Raw genomic sequence first — 22,517 nt, forward strand, 5'->3', positions numbered from 1 at the left:
AAAGTAAGCATTTAAATAAACAAATTGGGGGAAGGGAAGAAGAATGGGAGAGAGCAGGGGCAGGGAGGTGTTTCCACATTCTCTCAGTACTGCTTCACCTCATACTTTTAGGCAGGAGAATCAGTTCCTGAAAGATTTCCTTGCCTTCTATATTGCCAGCCATGGCCTTTGGATATCTTGTGTAATAAAGCTATGTTAATATGGTTTGGCTTCTTAGTCTGGGTAGTACCTACAAGCACTGCACACTTAAGGTGGCTATACTAATCAAGATTCAATTAGAAGTTTATTAGAGCTCTGGTTTCTGTGCTTAGTTTGAGAATAGGTCGGTAAACACCTTTGGAAAAGTCTGGTCAAGAAGCATAACTTCAAATTAAATTTCAGTACTATATAAGTTTACTTAGTTAACAATATGCTAAAAATTAAACACTGCAAAATGTATTTTATATCCCACTTGATTGTTACAGTCTGTGTCAACATGGGCAAGTGCATGCAATAATTGTGTAACAAGATTTTGTAAGATCTTTCTTTTGTGGCCTTTTAAAATCACGTCCATGGAAATAAAAATTCTTGTTATGAGTTCCAGCTGACAAAAGTTAAAGTAGCATTAGCTACCTGAATCTCTGGTTACTGATTTAACAATTCAATGCCATTGGAGTTCTTATCCTCTCAACTAGAGTCCATAGGATGACATTCTTGATTTTGGATCACAGCTAAAAATCTAGAATAAGGATTTATTTCAGTGAGGTCATTATTACATTTCCAGTTAGCATGTCCCTGCTAGTTTATTTAGCCAGTATTTTAATTATTCTGGATATGACGGAAAGATTTTATATGCCCTGTCAAAAGAACAAAGAGTGGCTATGATTTGGCTATGTAGCAAATGCAGTTTTAGCCCTCAGTTAGTTTTCTCCTTGGAGAGCTTCTAGGGCTTCAAGAAAATTATGTATAAGTGCCCAGAACACATCCAGAATTTTGATAGCCTTCAGCTAAGGGTTACATGAGTTAAAGTTAAATGCAAAGAATATCTTTTAATGAGAATAATTGGACACTGGAACAGACCCAAGAAGGTTAAGATTTTAGAGCCAACATTAACAAAAAGTTAATCAAGATGCCAGTAGAAGTAATAATGCTTTAACTCCAGAAAAGTCTTCAAAGCCTCAAGTTTTCAAGCTCTCAGTGAGCTTACTTACGCTCTGCCCGTAACTTTTGCATTTTTGACCTGTATGTTTGTATTTCATATTGATGTAACCAACTTTAGTAATGCCCCATTCAGCATGGGATAATAGATCTGCACTTAGAACTAGCAGAGCAAAAGAAACTTCTTTCCCCCATGTATTTCCCTTGAAAGTAGCTGACTCCCACAGAACTACTAGAGGAAAATGAGAAATGGGCAAGAAAGGATTGTATTCTGCATTGCTGAAAGAGACTGAATGTAGATGGAGCAGCTCATTGTCCCTCAGTTTTCAGCAGGAGACTAACTTGCCAACCCAGCTGAGAGCTTTGTTTGGAACTGCCAGGCAGGAATACTGCTTATTTTAAGCAGTCATGGAGAGAGTTTCTTGGCTGACTGTCAAGCATCTAGGCAACTGTCTAAAGCTGCACCTGCACCTGTACAAGGAGTTATTCTGAAAGACATACAATGAATTTCTTTTGGGTGAGAGCAAGAATAAGCCGCTATGTAGTGTGTGTGTGTTAATTTTTGCAGGGGGCCTCTTGTGATATTGCAGTCCTTTCTGGAAACCAGAGAACAAGCTGGTCCCTCAAGAAGCCTTGTACCCTTTAAAATCACATTATGACAGAGCCCAATGTACTAGGTAAGACCAATTTTTGTTGACACAGGTAAGAAATGGTGGAAATATGTATAGGTGGAGTGAGAAGATCTTGTGTGAAATTGGAAAAGTAGTGGTACTAACTGCAGATGCATAACAGAGCGCTGTGTTGATTTTATTTAACCCCTGATAAAACTCGTGCAGGAAGGGTTGCCATGGCAACAAGATCCAAATCAGGCTAGCATGAACTAAAGGCTGAGATAACACAATCCCATTTTTAGCACACCAAAAGGGAGAAAATCGCTGATGATCACACTAAAGATGGAAACAATACAATTCCAAGCTGCATAATAGTCTAGTAGTTCAACAGCTGAAAGTAAAGAATGCCATTTCATGGCAACTGCCCCCCCCAATAATTACAAGTCAACAAGAATTTAGTGAGATGTAAAATATCAAAATATAAAAGTGAGAATGTTGTGTGTATCTATCCTGTTCAAAGTGTAGTTCTGAAGACAAAACATGATTGTTAAAAGTCATCATATAAGGCATATTTTTTATCTGTAAGAATATTGTGACCAGAAATGCATTTGCCAGCTGTGTGTTCAGGAGCTTGGTCTTTTCTGCTTCTTCGGAGGCACTCTGCGGGTTCATCCCCGAATATTTATCATGGTAGACTAACTATGCTGGATCAAAATATGATGCCACTCCCTCCTTTATGTAATGTATTGAAATCAATAGAATATTACTTTACAAGACGGTAGTAAGCTCTAGTACTCTACAACCTCATACAGGATTTAGGATGGGCCACAGAGAAGTGACATTGCAGATCTATGACTACGAAGTGTCTGCTGTGGCTATGAAAACATATAGAGAATCTGAACAGGGACAAGAGAGAGGAAGTAAGCCAGTGGGCCAAAAGTTCTTGGCAAAGTACTCTTAAAATTGCATCTTCTCCTCAGATGGACTTCCAATGTGCCACATTTCTGTCTAACTCAGACATTACCAGACACTATACAGTCATCATCAGGACTAAGGAGCTTGTTACCAGTCTTGTGTCTTCTTCCTCAATGGTGCAAGGTGGTTTTTTTTCAAAGACAAAACTGTGGGAATTTATATTCTTTGAATATAAATACTTCTTGAAAAGTAATGCAAATAAATGTCTCCAAGAGGATGTTCAGTGTAATCTACTGGGCAAGAACCATAAAAGCCTAAGGGCCTTGGTACCACATTGACACCTGATGAGCCTATTTGTAATTCTGCAGCAGGCACAACATGAAAGATCACTTCCATCTTGTCTAGGTGGCAGCATATGTTTTCTCATAAGAAATGTGAAGGTTATTCAGGCAAAGCGCCTCTGTCAACAGATTCTTTGTGAAGAGCAGATTGAATATTTCATGCGGACATTTTCCTGACAGATTTGTTGTCAGTCTTGGCTTCCTGCCCTAAAGACGCTTCTTTGATCGAATGGCAATGTCATTGTTCTGAGTAGCCACACTTTGGATTAAAGTCTCCCTTTATCAAGCATTATACCTGCTATGTATGTTTAAAATGTTCCCATTCATTATCAGCTACTCTATAAATTGGTATTATGCTGCATTTAGGATTGGGGTTTAATTGTGGAGTGTGAAAGACAGGCATAGCAAAACCAGTAATTTGTCAGACAAACCATTGGACCATAAAAGTGTAATGTTATTCACAGAATTGTGCTTTTTCTACATAAAAATGAAAATCCTGTGAGCATCAGTTTAGCTGTCTTCATGACTGCTGTTGTCTGACCACAGCTACTGTCTACAGTTCCTGGTATTCAGCAGTACTGAATCCTGGTGACATAGTTTAATCTTTCACAGAATTTCCTTTCATTTGGATTACTCCCAAAAGGTGAACGTAAGCACAGAAATGTTACCTGAACTCTTGCCAGGACAACCATTTACACATTACCATATGAATAAAAATCTGAATATAGTGAATCTACTGTGTTATGAAAACAATATATTTTAATTCCAGGGATAAACACTACCTAGCATCAAGTTCAACAAAGCATTTCGCTGAGGAAATAAAATCAACTCTGCTAATATATAATCCAATAGACTAGCTTCTCCAAACAGTTTAAAACATGGTGTCAGAAAATAGATACTGTTTAAGAGAAAATATACATATATATATATGTATATCTCAAAGGCAATAAGGCGTAGTGTTTGAACAGCTCTACGCTGATAGGTGTGAAGTCATGGAAGGGTGAAACTGGTATCCTGTAGTCATATATAACCATATAGGGGACAATGCATGGAGTGTTTTTGCTGCTCAGCTGGATTTTGAAGAGCTACTACAGTAACAGCCAACATGGGACCCTAATGTACCCAGCATTACCGAGTGAAATACCAATGCATAATGAAGCAGTGCTGTCTAATGTAAGAAATGAAGTTAATTACCTTTCTCTATTTCACTTTGAAAGGACAATTTCCGTCTTCGTAGTTTGCAGTTATCTCCGCCCGTATCATTAGTAGTTTGTGATCTTATTACGAGGTCAGACTTGATTAATGAAATATGAAACATAATGACAGATTAGTCCCATCTAAAGAGAGCGGGTTTTCAGTAGGTGATTGACTGATAATCACGTTCAAGCTTTAAGAAAGGCAATATTACACAAGTCAGTCTACATCAACTTCTCCATCCCCAGCTAATGGTTGGCTCAACGCTAACATTAAAAAGTTCATGCAGATTGAGAAAACCCAACAATGTCACCATCTGATGGTGAGACAAAAGTATCCTGATAAGATGTTTACATGGAAAGGCACTTGTTCATGTGCTATCAGCTTCCAGAACTTGCACAGATGTGGTTTAAGTAATCTTAGAGAAATTAATGAAAAAAAAACCCCAAAAAACTCTAACAGAGAATGTATATTATTGCAAGAAGTAATATGGTAACTGATTGTAATTAGATTTCTATATAACTACATAGTAATGATTATAAAGGTTACATTTTACAACAATAAATATAAGGCTGACAAACACTAGACCCTTTACCTCTCATTATTTTATCTTTCTGGTCCTCTATCTCTGTCAGATTCAGTTCATTCAAATACTATTTCCATAGCAGAACAGAATGTTGTCTTTTTCTATCCATCATAAAAGATGGATGTGCCTTTTTTTTTTGCCATAATAAACACAAAATGCATTTAACTCTTCTTTCTACTTATTTAAAACTGAGAAATTTAAAGATAAGCAAATATAACACCAGTTATTTTCTTTGTGAACATACCCATGGCATTGGCTTCAGCCTACTTCCCTTCCCTGTGCTAGTGAGGTTTCCCTCACTCAAGTAAGCAGATTTGCATGTGGGAGAAGGGCAGAGGGAAAAAGTGGGAAGTGTTTACATCTTTCTCTATTCCCTTCATTGTAAACCTGGTAGGTAAGGTGCTTCAGTGGTGGCCCACTGGTAGAATAACTGCAGGAAGAAAAAGGCACTTTTACATAAATATGAGGACAGGAGTAGAAGTTGAGGCAGAAGCACCTATTATTCAGATAACAAGTCTGGATCTGAGTGATGTTTTGAAGATCAGAATGTGCTCATCACCTCTTTTGGGGATGATTTTTCTGGATTGCAATAGGCGGTGGAAAGCAGGTGGAATTGCTAGAGAAAACTGTGATCTTACAAGCTCAGAGGCATGGGTGAGCCTGTCCTCCCTTTCTGTCTGTGAAGTCTAGCAATTTTTTTCTTAGTGGCTGATACAGCCGTAAGAAATAACAGCTGAAAAATTTCTAAGGAAAATGGGCAGTGAGGACTGTCTTTGTGTATTCTACACCACAACACAGAAGATGGAATTTTGTTTCAATTTTCTCAGATCTAAGGAAAAAATAATGATAAAACATTGATGACAATGTAATTGCAGGAAATGATTGCTCAGACTAAAATCGATAATGTGAATTTAACTTCAAGGAATTTTTCAAATATATGGACTTTCGGTTTTGACTTAAATTTATCACTGGACCATAAATTCATTGTGTTGTATTTCACATGTAATTAATAATGATGACCTTTTCAACAAACAAAACCAGATGACTTTAAAAATAAAGAACAGAATTGGTCTTTTATTTTCAGAACAGTCTTTTATTAAAAAAAGGCTCAGCATAAAAAGAAGTGACATTTCTTGTCAGAAGTTATATTTGTTTTAATTTTTTAAACTAAAGATCCACATGTGATTAGCAAAGATGTCCCTATCATTTACAGCCTAAAACTTGGTGTTCTTTGTCTCCTTGTTTCTCAGAAGGCCTTTGAGGCCAGATTATGTTAGTTCCTTGTCACTGAACCTCTGTTTTTACTTAAAAGTATAGTAAGAAACCACAAAATGGCAGTATTTCAGAGATAATGAAAAGTAAAGCAGTCATTCTGTGGGCAGTATAGTCCATGTTTGGTGGCCAGTGCTGGTGTACGCTGCAACTTTCTAGGGAAAGCTTTAGCCCAAGTAGCATGAGCTGGGCAATAGCCTTTCCCCAATCCCTTTCTAGCCAAATGTCCTCTTTCTTTCCCAATTCAGACTCATCCCAGCAGTCTGAAATAGGAAACCCTAGTAATTTTTGTACTTCCCTGAAGATGCACTCTGTGCAAAGGGGGACACTTAGGACAGTCACTGTGGGAAAAGGAGACCAAGAAATCCCTGCAAATCTGAAGACTGAGTGGAATTTGAAAAGTCCTTTGTATACTTTTAGTCTCCTAGGAGGTAGGGTGCACTCCAAGATAAGAGAATTAACAATTCATGTTTGAAAGGCAATTAAATATTTTCTATTGTTAGACACAGAATGAATTTGGATAATCTGATTTATCTTCGTTTTATGGCTATACAATTATATTTAGTGTCAAAAGTTCCCCTTGTGGTGACCCAGGCTATAGTAATCTGAAAAAACCATATTTTCCCTGGCTTTAACAAAACATCCAAAATCCCCCTGGCTAAAACTTTAATACTATTTAAATATAGAAACAAATCCTGTTAGATTAACATCATCTGAATCATTTCATAGACTTCTGCTGAGTTTAACTGACTTCAGTAGGAGCAATCAGGTGAGTATATTTTTTTAAAATAGGATTTGGCCTCAGGCTTTCAGCTTTTAATTTTGCTAACCTTGGTTTTTCAATTGCTATTTTCAAGTTTTGTTACTGTGGGACAGATTCAGCCCAATATTAAGAAAAAAGATCACTTATTGTATGTACCTTTGCAGTTTCATCTCTCAGATTAAAAGTCAGTTCTAGATTGGTGAGAAAGAGATCAGAAAATTCGGGGTACATATCCAAAACTTCTAGTAGATCTTCTCGCTGGATCTTATGTAAGTCACAGTAAGTTAAAGCTCTCACATCTGCATTTGACTTTCCTGGTTTTGCATAAAGATGTACCATCTCTCCAAAAATATCATTTTTCCCTGCAGAAAGAAAATTAGATGGAGATTATTATTTTAAGCATGCATAAGACATTATATTGAATGATGTATTTCTTTATGATAATGGTGTAGAATACGTGATATTATATGAAGTGATACAATCAGATTACCATTGCACATATGTTGTTGTAAATCAAAAGTATTATTATTAAATATTAAAAGTAAAATTATTAAAATCAATGAAATTATGTAGGCATATAATTGGATGAAAAGAAAATATAGTTTTACCACAGTTTTCCTTCAGTTCCATCAAAACAGCATGACTAGAGCAGGTTCCTTTATCCTTGTAAAAACATTATTTGCTGATTTAAATCATATTCTTATGATGACAAATGTGTAATTTCTGGTTTTAGTAGAGTTTGGGACCCGCCTGGCCTGGAGTCTCATTTTGTTAAGAATTACATGAAGAGACAGACCATACTTGAAATATTTTTTAGTAGAAAATTACTTAGTTTTTATATTTTTCAGAGGGAATGCAAAACTTCCAAGATGCAGCAGTTTTGAAGAAGCTGTTTAAACATAGCTGCCTCTATTTTGACACTTTTACAATTCTTTCCATCAATGTTGAAACATTCGCAGCACCTGTTTGTTAAAATTGTCATCTCTATTTAATTCCTCGTTTTCCCCAAATCACTTGTGGAAAAGAACAGTGGTCATAGCAACTGAGAAACACTAGACTGGTAAAAAAGAATACAGGGGTGATTTTTCCTCTCTGAAACATTTGTGGCTTTTATATTAGGTTACTGCAAGTAGTTCTGGTTTCTCCATTTTCTAAAAAAGAAGCTGAAAACTGGGTGAGCAAGCAGCTAAAAGATGCAAAAAATAATTTAAAGGCTGATTTACAGTAAGGTACTTAAAAAGCACAGTCTGTTTAGCTTATCGACAGGAAGATTAAGAGGTAACCTGATTATATTGCATATATCCTTATAGAGAGGAAAAATTACTTGGTGCTAAATGCCTCTAAAATATAGTAAGGAATGCATAGCAATAACCAATGGAAAGGAATTGAAGCGAGATAATTTTATATAAGAAACAAAGCATACATTTTTAACAATAAAAATAATTAACTATGGAAATAAACTGCGAAGAAAAGTGATCACTTTTTCATCTCTTTATGTCTTCGGACCAAGACCTGTTGCTTTTCTTTCATCAAACACAGTTTATTAGACACAAGAAATAGTTAAAGGAATTAAATGCAACAGGAGTCAGTGATATAACAGAGGTTAGCCAATATATCTAATAATCCTTCTGGCCTTTAAGAATGCAGAGGTCCCTATTCAAGGCATGTAATATTCTCTCTGCAATATGACTATTAACATGATCACAGTATTTTTATAACTTGTCTGCAAAGCCAAAAGAGGTGGTGGATTCTACGAGGTCTCCAGCCATGGTATTTTCTAAGGATTTGGCAGAATTACTGTTGTCATGTTAGTACTGATCAGACCTTACTCAGCAGTAAGTGCTGACAAATTGAGGAAAACTGGGTGAAAAAACTAACATTTCTCAGAACTCTTTGATTTCTGTGATGAAGTTGCAATAGCTGTTAAGGCTGGAAACTTCATCCATGCTACCTCTGTTGGACTGAAGTCTTTTCAACCCCAGGTGACAAAGCATTGAGTGTTTTTTATGTCCATTTCTGTGTGTAGGTTTTTCAGAAACATGAATTAACTGAAAATGTTTGGCTAAGTAATGATAATCTTTGTTAGGCTTCTGTGTGATTTCATTGCAGAGTAATTTTCATTTGTATCATCTATTATTTTTTAGCAGATTCTTCAAGATACCACACACTCACTGACTGCAGTCAGCTACCAGGCAGGCTGCTGCCTCATGGACTGTGCAACAGATGTGGGCCCACAGAGCAGTTCCTTTTGGCTGCAGCTGTGCACAATTGTCTCTCTGTCTGGACCACCATTCCCTGGGAGAGCAGGGCTCAAAACTGCAGCCCCTGGTGTGAGGAGCTGTAGGTTGCAAGAGATATAGTGGCATTGCCCTACAAATACCTGGGTTTCTGCTGCAGTTTGAGAGCACAGGGATCTGATGTGCATAACATGCAAAACTTGGCCAGTCTGCATCTTTCATCCAGGAAGAAATTAATGAGTTCATAAACTTGTCAGTTTTTCTTGATTGTGAGTCCTATAGAAATTCACATGATTTGAGATGAAATCCTCAATGAACCACATTATTCGCAATCAGGGGAAGACACTCACACAAGTAAATAAAAACCTCACAGTGTTATACTTGCATGCTCCCTACTTTGCTTGTGCCTAAAGCTGGCCCAGCTGATGAAGTGCAACAGCATGAGATGACAAATTATCTTGATAGCACCATCTGAACCTAGGGAAGGATTGCTGTAGGCACACCTTTGTACTTCTGCTCAGGTATCCACCTGCAAAGTACTAGCAGAATAATCAGTCACAAGTGGATTAATAGCAACATACTGCTACCAGTCCACATTTTGCTTCAGCTACTTTTCTGACTGCACGTTCCTACGATGAATGATAAACGGAAGGGAGAATATATGGATGATGTTAACAGCTGGTGTAGGTTTCTATACAGCAAAACCCTTACTCATCTACCTAATTATTCTTTGCATTCTTATTACCTGATATTAAATTGGAGAAACAAATCAGTAGTCTTGTTTAGGTAGGGTTTTAGTTTTTTACTTTTGAAATTGCTGTAGCTAGTGAAGTTTTATTGGTTCCACATAAGAGCCATCACCAGCTGTAGGTGAGCACCTAGCTGGATTGAACATTGCTCTCAGCCATCTTCATTGGGAAAGAAAACAAGTAACTCTGCATGCTATACAAACAAGAATAAGAAATATAGGGGAAACGCTGGTGTTATTGCACTTAAGTATTGATCTAGATCAGATTAATATTATTCTCTTATTTTCTATACTCTCAGTGGGCAGAAGCAGACATTTTTGAAAACCTATAGAAGACATTTGGAACTCCTAAAGTAGATACATGTTTTTCTCCAGTTAGCATATAGGGGGTCTATGTGTCTCAGATACTGTTCAAGAAAAGGGTATCCTTGACTTTGGTTCTTGCAGCATAATCTGAACTGGAGTAATTCTGTATCTGCTTGCCTCGACTTGCAGCTTACCACTTACATAGGGACAAATCTGACTCAGTCTTGCTCTTGTATTTTAGATATTCAAGGATATGGGCTCTTTGATGCACATGCATTATTGCAGTAATCTAGATTTTGCTCTTTAAACAAATTATTTCTCTGCTTGATTTTAAATAACAGTGAGTAAAACATTTCCAAATTTCCTTCTCCAGGAAGAACAATGGATATTTATTTTCAACCCCCGGGCTTTTAACATGCCTTGTAGTAGTCTACTTACCAAGAATGGCTACAACAATGTCACTCTTAAGGATTTCAATGGAGCCTCTTGACACAAAGTAGAGAGCAGTGAGAACATCTCCACAGTGCACTAAAGTGTCTCCAGGAGGTGCATGTGTTGTCTTAAATTTCATAGCCAAAGCTCGAAGACAGCCTTTACTGGCCCCCTGAAAAGCTCTGCAATTCTGAAGCAAATTTTGGTTGAGGTGCAGACAAATGTCAGCTTGTAAGCATTCTGGAAACCCCTTCAGGACCTGGAAAGACAAGCATAAGGATTTCATGTGAATGGAAGTTGCTTTATGTAATTTTAATGTTTTCTTCCTGGACAGAAATAAAGAAGTGACATACAAATAGAGGTGGCCCTAAGAGCTCTGAGTATCACAGTTCGACAAGTGCATCGTGTAATCTATATTGCAAAGCTTATACAATGTGAATATTAATGTACATACTACTGCATGTAGTGGTTACAAAATTTGTTATTAAGATTTCTTTCACTGCAAGAAACGGTAGCAAGGTATATGAATGAATATACTGCAGTAAAATAACAAATAAGACAACTGAAGGGAGAGTCTTGACTGAATTTCAACTATTTGGACTAATATGCCAACTAATATAAGAGACATTTTTGCTGAAATAACAATGACATTTGTAAAATGAGAGCTATCTGAACAAGATCAGATATTTTTCAGAGAGAGGGTATTTTAATGGGTTTTCATGTTAATTATATTCTGCTTGTAAGTATAGGACTTGGATTTTTGTCAGAAAATGCAACACGTGCCACTAAAACAGTGCTGTTATGCAGATTTACATAGGCAGATGATTAGCTCAGCAAACCACAGGGCTAGTTGCTATAGTCCTTGCTCATCTCTTACTCAGAACAATGAGAGATTGCCTGAAGTAGAACCACGGGATTCCTCTTGGGTACCATGGTAACATATTAATTTTGTTTAGAAGAAAACAAGTGAGCTACTTACGTGGTCATATGCCTGAGCTTTTCTAAATTGTCTAGGGTCATATTACCTCTGATTCTTTTAGAATCAAAAAACATTTCTGCTACTGACTTCTATGGGAGTGCTGCCCACCTTGAGACTCTGCCTGCCCTGTTAAGGAATGGGCCTGACACATTAGTATGCACCACCCTTTTTGTTAAATCCCTTTATCGGCTGTCAATGATGTTAATGGGTCATATGCTTTCTCCGGAACTGGCTACATCTGCATATTTCTAAGAGCAAAACATGAACTGATGTTACCAGTCTTATAAATATGTGAACAGGGTGTGTCTTTTTGTTATTAGAGCAGTCTATTAATTCATTCCTGTTTATCCTCTGCACTGTTTCTCTACAAACATGTAAATATTCCTGCATAGAAGGAAAAAATACACAAAATGCATTCACTTGTTGCTATATTAATTCTTACTTCAGCACAATAAAGGTCTGTGCACTCACTTTCGTTGCATAAAGATATTCACAACTCATATCCCTTGCTAACGGAGAAGATGAACACATTTCTGATATGAGGCTTCTGTCCACACAAGCCAAGCTATGATTTACAAATGAAATATTAGTACCTTTAACTGAGTTGAAATGTTTCTATGATTGCTAATGGAAATCAATGCTGTGAAATAACAAACAGAATGTTTTAACACACATATATACAATAATTTTATGAGCTATAGGGCATCACCACATGAAATTTGCACATCCTCAGAAAAAGCCAGCATTCAACAACAATAAGCAAAAGAAAATAATGAGAAATGAAAAGCTTCTGTGGTACGACTCTGTTTTCAGTATCTATCACACCACTAGAAATAGCTTAGTATGCAATTACTCTTTTTATGTTAATGTAATTATATTGAAATAAAAATATTGTGGGTTTTAGCAAGTTATTACTGAATGATACTGAGACTGATAACCAAATACATCTGGTCCATGATAAAGGTGGAGAAAAATTGCAGGTGTTTATTTTGAAATTGTTCTCTAGTCATGTGAGTAAAAAAAGACTTATTTTGAATTAATTCTTTTGCTATACATCTACCTCAATATAATTTAGAAGAGCTTCATTTTTTATAGGATGCAAAATAGGAAATATATTTTCAATTCAGAGGTACTTACAGGAAAAGGTATTGGAATTGTTAGAAAGCCAGGACCACAGACTTAGGATAAATTGTATTAATTTTTCACATCAGCTTCTGTTTATCTCATTTATCAAGGGATTGTACTTTACCATTAAGCAAAAACCATGCAGACCATGTGTGTTGGTTTATATTTCTGAAGATACTTTGGGTATTTCTTTAAAGAAACAATTATTGTGATAATTAATTTATACTTAACATGAAACTGTTCTAAAATCATTGTATATTAGATAATAGTAATTTATATGCCAATAACATCTGAAAGATATTAGCCTCTGTTCAAGTATCTGATTAAAAAGTCCCTGCCCCATGGAGCTTACACTCTAAAATAGTTGTTATACATCAGAGAGGAAGAACATTCACTTTTTAATACCGCAATTGGCAAATGTCTAGAAGGAAGGCAGGTGCCCAAATAACACTGATTTCCAATGGAGTTTTGGAGATTACTCCACTGACACATTTATAAATGCAACAAAGAAGCTAATTTGAAGATAAAGTTGATAAAACATTGCTATATACTACATTACTAAAAGGAGCTTACCACATCACTCACATTGTATGTAGTAAGGTATTTAATCCAAGTCCAGTAGCTGACACTTTACAGAATTTGATGTTTCCAAATTAAGTTTTAGGTTGAGTGGTACAGACAACACCTTACCAACCCAAGCCTCTGTGTATTTTTCTAATATTCAGATTTTCATTTCTTTGAGAAAATATTCTTATTCATCAATTTTTACCTTTTGTTAATAAGGAAGTATGTGATTCTCACAGATATCTTTGATTGTCTGTGTAGAGCAGGAACAACTGTATTGAAAATTATGTTCTTATAATGTGGCAATCAACATCAATACATTATGTGTGCACATACTGACAACTCTAAATATTAGAAAATCATCCATGCAGTCTTCAAAATCATGAGATTAGCTAAAAAATAATAAAACTCTAAATATTGCATTTAACTTCTTTTCATTTATGAGCTTTTGGAGTCTTTAAACACATTTAAGTCACACACCAATGTGACAAGAAAAATAAAATACACTTTTCTAAACAACTAAAAGCCAGCATAATCTTGAAATTTTATGAATGTAGGACTAGGTAATGCAAAAATAAAATAATTTTCAAAATAAAATTTTGAAAATGATAAAAGCTAGAATTATTCTTTAAATAGCATTATTCTCAACGACAAATCAAAAATTAATAAATCATTTGAATACAGGTTTGGGTTTGAATTTCTCCGTTCTTTCCTGACATGTTTCTATTGTTACACTCAATTTCTCCTCAATAGTGATTCCACTGGGCCCTGGTGAGAAAAATTTTGGATTCTTATGGTTAGAGTCATGTTTAGAATCAGAACTCATGCATAATTCAAGAGACACAGATCTTCTAAAAAAGACATGTAACAATATAAAATCAGCCTCAACCTTCTGCCCCTCAGAAAAAAAAAAGAAAAGGAAAAACAGTTACAATGCTGTGACCACATGCTCCAGTTGTATCTCATTAATAGTTATCAAGTCCAAGTTCAGTCATCTCTTCCTGTCTGGAATAAAACTTATTCCGTGTCAGATAACATTGGTTTATCTACTTGGCATGCTTAGAGAGGAGGAGAGTGTCATTCAGAGAGAAGTAAAACATTTTATGCGGAATAATTGATTGAAGTTTAGTGAGGATAGTAGGGACATGATTCATATTGCCTTGAAGAATGTGGTCTTTTATAAGTGGAGAGGGAGTCAAGCTTCATTAACTTCTCTTTTTCAGGATGACAACAAGCTATCACTCATACACGTATCAGACAATTTTGTGACAGCAAAATTAGAGACACCTATGTGCCCTAACCTCAGACAACTAGCAAGTGTTTGGGGCAATGATAATTTTGTTTTGTTTGGATAAATGATAAGATTCATGACAATTTTTAGATTTTTTATCCTCAGTTGTGGCACAAGTATTGACATCTGTCCCACAGAAAATATTTAGAAAGCATCCAAGCCAAAGCAAATCAGGATATTAGCTGCAATAATTGTCATTAAACATGGAAATATCACATTCTATACTAACAGAAACACAGAATGGTTGATGTTGGAAGGGACCTTTGGAGGTCATCTTGTCCAACCTCCCTGCTCAGGCAGGGCTACCTAGAGCTGGTAGCCCAGGATGATGTCGAGATAGCTTTTGAATATCTCCAAGGATGGAGACCGCAAAACCTCTCTGGGCTACTTGTGCCAGTGCTCAGTCATCCTCACAGTAAAAAAGTTTTTCCTGGTGTTTGGACGGAACCTGCTGTTTCAGTTTGTGCACATTGCCTCTGGTCCTGTTGCTGGGCACCACTGAAGAGAGCCTGGTTCCATCTTCGTTACATCCTCCCTTCAGGTATTTGTTCACACTGATGAGATGCCCTGTGAGCCTTCACTTCTCCAGGCTGAACAGTCCCATCAGTCTCAGTCTTTCCTACTATGAGAAATGCTCTAGTGCCTGCAGTCTGACAGTCAAAAATATTCTTTTAATTCTGCATATAATTTTCTGTCACACATTTTCTCTATTGAAATATAGGTGGGATCAAACATTACGTGTCAGGCAGCAGTTGAAGAGAGCACAAAAGGGCTCTTGTGTGTTGTGGGTCTGTTTGGGCTGTGTTGAAACTCAGTTTGACTAAGGCTTTCTTGTCCTAGAATCAGAGTTGTTTATGAGTGCCAGGTGTCTGGCATATAGAGGGAAAGATAAATGTAGACTCTCAGGTTCATCTGACAATTTAAGCTGGCATAAACTGAAAGAAGAATTCTAGTCCTTCACCACATTGTCTGTTTATTCCTGCCCTGTCTTGATCTCTCCTTGTGAAATAGTTTGAGAAACTGATTCATGCAAAAACTAACCCAGCAAAAAAAATGAGCAGCTGAAGGTATAAAGAGGTGGGAATAACTATTCTTTGTGTTGTAGATTACACAATCTCTATTTGGATCTCATCTGCATAATATAGGTCTTAGGATGCGTTGCCATTGGCATCCCTAAATGCTGAATAAAGTTCTTGAACAATTTGAACAACCATTTTTGAACTAATTACAGGGAAGAAACCCCATGCCTTGGAGTGTTCACCCTAGTGGGGATTTATCTTCAAAACTAACATTTTGCCTGTCTTAGTTTGTTCTGTAAGACTGAGTGAAATTAATTCATAGTAATTCATCTATTTGGTGAAATAACCGATGTCTTTAATTTTTATCACTCTGGCACCTAATTTTAGCACTAATCTGAGACTCTTATCTGCACAAATTGTGCTGCTTAGATTTTGATTTAGGATCTCTGTCCCCCTGTAGCTGTTCCCTCTGATGGAAAGAGTAGTGTGGGATTTACTTTTGTCACAAACATGTGACTCAGAGATTTTAATAACATCTTCATCTAGGCTAAACATTTCTGTAATTCAACCTAGTTCTATTTCTAGAAAGAATTTAGAATTTACTATTTCTGTGATAGTAAATGACAGAAATTAACTGTTTCTATAAGCAGAAGGCCAAAACATTTCCAAGGGATTTCACCATTTAGAAAAGAATGAACAAGGTCACAGGTGGCGAAAACTCTGTGCCAGCAGCTCTTGGGCTCCACACAGAATAAGGGTTATTTCTGATGATTCTTCTTCACACAGGAAAATGTTGCAAAGTCAGATTTTTTTTTTTTTTTTTTTTTTTTTTTGCAGGCTATGAAGGAGTTCCTTATAACAGCTGAGAGAGAAGAGAAGCAGTGTGTGATGATGAGCTAATTTGCCTTTCAATGAGATTTGAAGTCTGACAACCTTATGAAGAATTAGGATCTTTTTCTTTCAGTCACTGCCATGACACAGATTTGTGTGACATTTTTATATTGAAATGACTGGAGCTGCATTGGATCATTCTTCACCTATAATCTTACTACAGTTTCTGAGTACATCTGAAAGGTGATCTCCGAAATATGATACATTGCTGGGTGAGGAGGACAGAAAATTATTTCAGTTTCTTAGACTGTTGACTCACTCATCCACAGAAAAGTTCAATGTCTGCAGAAGTTGGAAGCTGACCAGATCCATGTTTTTCCAAAAATATGACAGTTGGAAAATTGTTAATTGCTCTTGTTTTTGAGACATTAGGTCACAAAATACAATGCAGTGAGATACTGATATTGCAAATAGATTGACATTCTTGAAAGTATTTTTTTTTCCTATGAGTTATTCTTTTCTATAACTTGATTTAATGTAGGCATTCATGTTTTTTTAAGTGGTCTTGTTATAGAAAATGAAAATACAGCTTTACAGTTAATCATATCTGAGGTACTTTCTGATAGGCTTATATGTCTTATGATTGCCATTATGGCATACAGACAAATAGCCGTACCACTTTCCACCATGATTACATATTCCTTCTGTTTAACCAATTACTACTTGTTGTTTTTTTTTTCCCAAACACTTCTAATTGGATTACCCTTCTGACAGTATAAGGAACTTCTTTCTATTTTTGAAACTTTAATTTACTTTTCTAATTCTCTGATTCAAAGATATTACTGGCAATAGTTCTATTGGTAGAATTGTTTTCATCGTAAGAAGTGATCACAGTGGGAGGGAAAGCAAGAATAACAAAGGTAGTGGTGTCATCCCGTGACTAGTTGCCAATTTGTCACAAAAGAAGCCTCACCAAAGCGATGGTGAACCTGCCCTTTATTTGATACAGCAGCATTGCTGGTTCTGATCCTTCAGGATAGGTGTATGCTCTGCTGTACTTGCATGATCACTGTGGCCAAGACAACTTATCACAAGTGTAAAATCGACCATTTGCTTGAATGCTTGCAGGAGAAGGTTCCAGAAATTTATGCATTAAAATTCTGACTTGCTCTCTGCTTTCATGGTATTGGGTAAAATCCAAAATAAAAAGGCATCATCCTGCATCCAAAATTTTAATTAACGTGTACATTTGGCTAAACACTTTCCAAAGCTTGTCCCACTTATTTACTTCCTTGAACTTTTTTAAAGGTAAAATAAACCACTAAAGCTATACAGATGCACAGAAGATCCATGGAAAGAAGGGGGGGAGGATTGTAAAAGATACATGCATAACTTAAAAGGATCTCAAACACTAACTATGTCATCTTTTTAGGGTAAGCATCACAGGCATGCTATTATCAGTGCCGGACTGATAACATTGGTATGAAGGGGGGAAAAGAAGGCAAAGAGAGTTTAGGAAAAACAGAACAGGATTGTTTAAAAAATAAAAAAAATCTTTGAATCTTTGGGACTGGTGATGTTTTATGAAACAATATACACTGTAAATAATTTTTTGTGTAATTTAACTTTGGCAGTGTATACCACAGGGATATGATTTAAATTATGCTTATTCTATAGACTCGAGACTTTTATCCAGATTAAAATAAATCCCAAATCCTGTTTATCCAGTCCATGCATAATTATGTGGAACTGTTTTTACCAAAATACATTATGCAATGAAACATAATCAGAGAGATGTAGAAATGAAGCAGAAGGGAACAACTAAACAAATAAACAATGTTCTCAGCATATTTCACCTGCAGATCTTTAAAGCTAGTTTTAAGTCTAGCCATTTCAAATGAGCATATTATCTTCTGGTTTTCAATATAAAGCGTAGGCTTTTGTTTAGGAAATCAAGTTTACTTAGTCTTAGTGCAGTATTATTCCTGAGGTTAAAAATTGTGGGGTGTTTTTTCACTTTTCCTGAATTCTTAAGTATATTTCTGATGATAATTAAAAGCATCTTTTGAAACCTATTGTCTAATATTATTTTTATATATATATATGACTAGGTGTGTGTGCATACATTACATGTACATATATATATATAAAATGTAAATTATTCATGCATTTCATATTTCAAAGGAGAAAGAGGACTGAGTTTTTTGAATTTTATTCACTTTTCAGTCATGAAATGAAAAAGAAAGATGTTGGATCAAATTCTGCCTTCAGATATTTGCAAAAAACTCCCACTAAATATTGACAGGAGTCAAACACATTTCTTTGAGGACAGTATTAGCCCTTTGGTGTGTAAATGCAAATATTTCATGCAAAATTAATTTAATACCACATGCAAATCCATCTCATATGCACATGGCTTATAGCCAAGAAAACTTCATTGGTGCTTGTGCTAACATGCATATACAGTTTGAACTAAGAGCATTCACGCAAAGGAAAATACAGAATGATCAGCATGGCAACTTTGTCAGTGACATTCCTACAGAGCAACTATCTAATGCAAACCAATATGCACATGACCTTTTTTGGGCAGAGAAGCACGATTTGAGTTGTGGGGTAAAACAGTGATTAATAAATGTGGTTAGTTTCATATTTCTTAATGCCTAATTTTTAGTAACCATTTTGCCCCACATCTGATCCTACTTGGATTATTTCCCTTTACTATCTACAACTTCATCATGCAAAAATTAGAAAGCATTGAACAAGCTCTAAACCCGAGAGATAACATGGATATTCTCCACACTTTATACTGGAATTAAATTTGACATAAATACCTCCTGCTCTTACCAGTGGGTGGTGTTATTCCATGTATTTAGGTATGAAGCAGACAGGAAAGAGATAAATCTTTCATAAGTACAACATAAATCACACAATTCTTATATTATCCTTGTGCTAAGTGTAGTATATTCAAACTTGATTTTTAAGAAAATTAAGCAACTGCCATATAACTTGAGGGATAGAATTGTGAGCAGAATAGGAAATAAAATATAACAAAATGAGATACTGAACTTGATTTTTGTCACATTTTATTTAAAACAAAGCCTTCACACTGCCTCACAATCATGTTGCAGAATATGGGCTCTTTAATCCGTTTAGTTAGTAGTTCACATTAATGACAAATCCAAGACTAATTCCAGTACACCAATGCCTGCATTATGCAAAGTTTAACCTGACAATATCCAATTTTAGTTACTATTTCATATGAAACAGGTGTTCTTAGTACATCCGTTACTGGTAATGAATTAGTTAAGGCATACATGATTTTGTAATATCTTCAGAAATAATTCAATGAGCTACTTTAGGCTTAGGCTGCACCCACTGGCATCTTAAGGGCCTGATCCTGCAAAGTGCTGAGTACCCCACAATCCCATTTCCATCAGAGGGAATTAGGGTCATTCAGTGCCACGCAGGACAAAGCTACCAATGCTGCCTTCCACTGCAGCAATCCCCAGCAGAGGTTTATACAAACATTCTTGTCCTGTGCTGGGCATAATATCCCTCTGGAGGGGACACTCATGGAAGTGAGAGGTGAAGCCCGATATATTTAATTTACCGTCTTACTTTTAAGATCTGCTTTACTTAATGGTAACCATAGAGTCAAGCTGACAAATGATTCAGCTTTATAAAAGTTTTTAATGAAGACTATTGTTTCTGCTTACTGCATAAAAGTGTACCGCTCTGGCAGTCATTCACAAATGTATGTATAGATATCACATGGAAGCTGTTTGAATTTATGTCAAAATTTTGGAGGTTGATTTCTAGTTAAAACGTTACAAAAATGTATAGATTTTCTTGTTCTTGCCAACTTCATGGAGAGCTCTGCAGAGTCTCTAACCCGTAACTCAGAATAGCTCTGGAAAGCATCCCTCTAGAGACACAGATTTGCAGATCCTTAAGATGCACAATACTATACTCTCAGTGTATTCAAAACTATGTGAAGTTTTCAGAAAAATTGTTACTGTCTCCAGAATACAAGCCAGAAATATAGGTTCTTACTTTTGCTTATTAGCAGATTGTTATTCCTTTTTAGCTGGCAACATAATATATTTTTACATAAGCAGCAAGTACAGGTTTTTTATTGAGAACAGAAATATGAGTGTTGTACCTTGTCACTTCCTAGATATGAGATTCTGTGGATTGCTAAATGGTTGATAGTACTGTGTTGGCTTTCAGTGCAGAATTACACGGTTGTGAATGCAAGCAAACTACTGTTTGCACTATTGTACGATTAGCTTATTTCACTCTGAAAAGAGCAGCTAATTAATCCACCTGCCTGCTCCTCTCTTCCACCCACCCCCAATACACCTGTTCTAGATTACACCACAGGATTTTGAAAAGGAATTGATCATAAGTTTTACAGAAGAGTAACTCTATATATACCAACAAAGGAACTACTGTTTGATACTGGAAGTGGAAAATCAGGCCAAAGAACAAACAAAATTCTGGAACAACTATGTCTGAAATAAGAAACCTGTGATTTTTTTTCTTGTCTTAAGCTTGTAATAGTCAGCTACAGATCTCAAGCTTTCCTACGCACAGTGAGAGTTCAGATTTCTGATATAGCTTGTAATAATCTAGGCAGTTGTTTGGGTGCTAACTTGTAATTGCTTGATTTTCAATAATTGCTATATATCCACCTTCTTAAGCTTGTACTTTTACAGCTCATAAATAATGAAGACTTAGAAACTCTTTCTAAATTCTCACGCATTTATCTATTCCTCAGCATCCATGCCTGAAAAACAAAACAACATACCATGTTCATGTCGATGCCATTGGTGTATGTCCATGCATGCTGGAAGTATTCCTCAAGTCTCTGCCGCAGAGGGTTGGGGATTTGATGAAAGCGTATAAACTCCTTTACTCGCAGCATCTGCATGTGATACCGTGCAGTTCCCGAGTAGAGTCTTTGGATTATTGCAGATACGTTTCCAAAAATGCTAGCATACATTAATGCTGGATTAAACAGAAGCAAAACTTACTTTCATATCATTGGGTTTTGCAGATGATGCAACAGTTCTTATAGTGTACTTTGTACATAAAACAGCTCAGATGAGACTAATAACATTTTCAGAAATGTCAAATTTATTTACTTGAAGCTTTTTATTGATTTGATTGTACCAGTACCAACTCAGCAGATGAAGCTTAAATATTAAATCATAATCAACTTGGTAATATTTATCTTTGGAGATTTGTAGTCCTGAATTTAGTGTTGTAAATTAGGTTTATCTAATTTTACGGACTTTGGTAAACTAAGAACTAGGAACTAAGGTTAAGTACAAGATAAGAACAAAGGGCAGAGTTAAGAAGGTATGTATACATTTATAGGTTCAGGGTTTAAATCATCAAATAAAATATAATTATGGTTATCCAAAAAATGATGGGCTATAGTTTCCTAAATCCACTCAAAACTCAGCTTCCTACTGTATACAGGATTTGTTTAGAGACAGATACACAACACAAAACTTCTGACAGTTTGGGTAACAGATTTTGAGTAGTCAAGCAACTTGACTACTTCCTGACACTGCATGAGTCACAACATATTTTTGCATATAACATTGCTTTCCCTGTGAATTTGCCCTTTCAGCTGTATGCTTATAATCTTATTAGTTTAGACCATTAAGTCAGTTGCTCAAACACTGAGAAAAAAATAAAAAATTTAGTAAGATAAAACTACTTACAGCCGATCAACATGACACAGATGGAAAAGATTTTCTCTGAGTTGGTGTTTGGAGACACATTTCCAAATCCTACACTTGTCAGACTGCTGAAGGTAAAATAAAGTGCTGTAACATATTTGTCCTTGATGGATGGTCCAGAGCTTGCATCACTCTTATTATAATGCTTTCCTAATTGTTCTCCTAGAGAATCCAACCAGCCAATCTTGTGAGCCAAGTAAGGTCTTTCTACATTTCCAATGGCATACCAAATGCAAGCAAGCCAGTGTGCAATTAGTGCAAATATGCACATAAGGAGCATCAGAACTGCAGCACCATATTCTGAATATCTGTCCAATTTCCGTGCTACCCTCACCAAACGCAGCAGTCTAGCTGTCTTCAGAAGACCTATTAATGTTGTTGTCTGTAAAAATAAGATAGAAATTGATTTTTTC

General features: G+C 36.0%; 1 protein-coding gene across 3 annotated transcripts in view; it reads right to left on the reverse strand.

Moving 5' to 3' along the window:
* Positions 1 to 22,517, reverse strand: part of KCNH7 (potassium voltage-gated channel subfamily H member 7) — a 231,112-nt gene that overhangs the window by 19,218 nt on the left and 189,377 nt on the right. For all 3 annotated transcript variants that reach the window (XM_086464984.1, XM_086464983.1, XM_086464985.1), the window contains 5 exons: positions 22,087 to 22,486; positions 21,162 to 21,361; positions 10,549 to 10,801; positions 6,976 to 7,181; positions 4,199 to 4,298 (listed from right to left, as the gene is read on the reverse strand). In XM_086464984.1, coding sequence (XP_086321110.1) covers positions 4,199 to 4,298; positions 6,976 to 7,181; positions 10,549 to 10,801; positions 21,162 to 21,361; positions 22,087 to 22,486 — 1,159 coding nt within the window. The remainder of the gene's footprint in view (positions 1 to 4,198; positions 4,299 to 6,975; positions 7,182 to 10,548; positions 10,802 to 21,161; positions 21,362 to 22,086; positions 22,487 to 22,517) is intronic.

This window comes from Leptosomus discolor, chromosome 5 (assembly GCF_034619465.1).
Source record: "Leptosomus discolor isolate bLepDis1 chromosome 5, bLepDis1.hap2, whole genome shotgun sequence".
Lineage (NCBI taxonomy): Eukaryota > Metazoa > Chordata > Aves > Leptosomiformes > Leptosomidae > Leptosomus > Leptosomus discolor.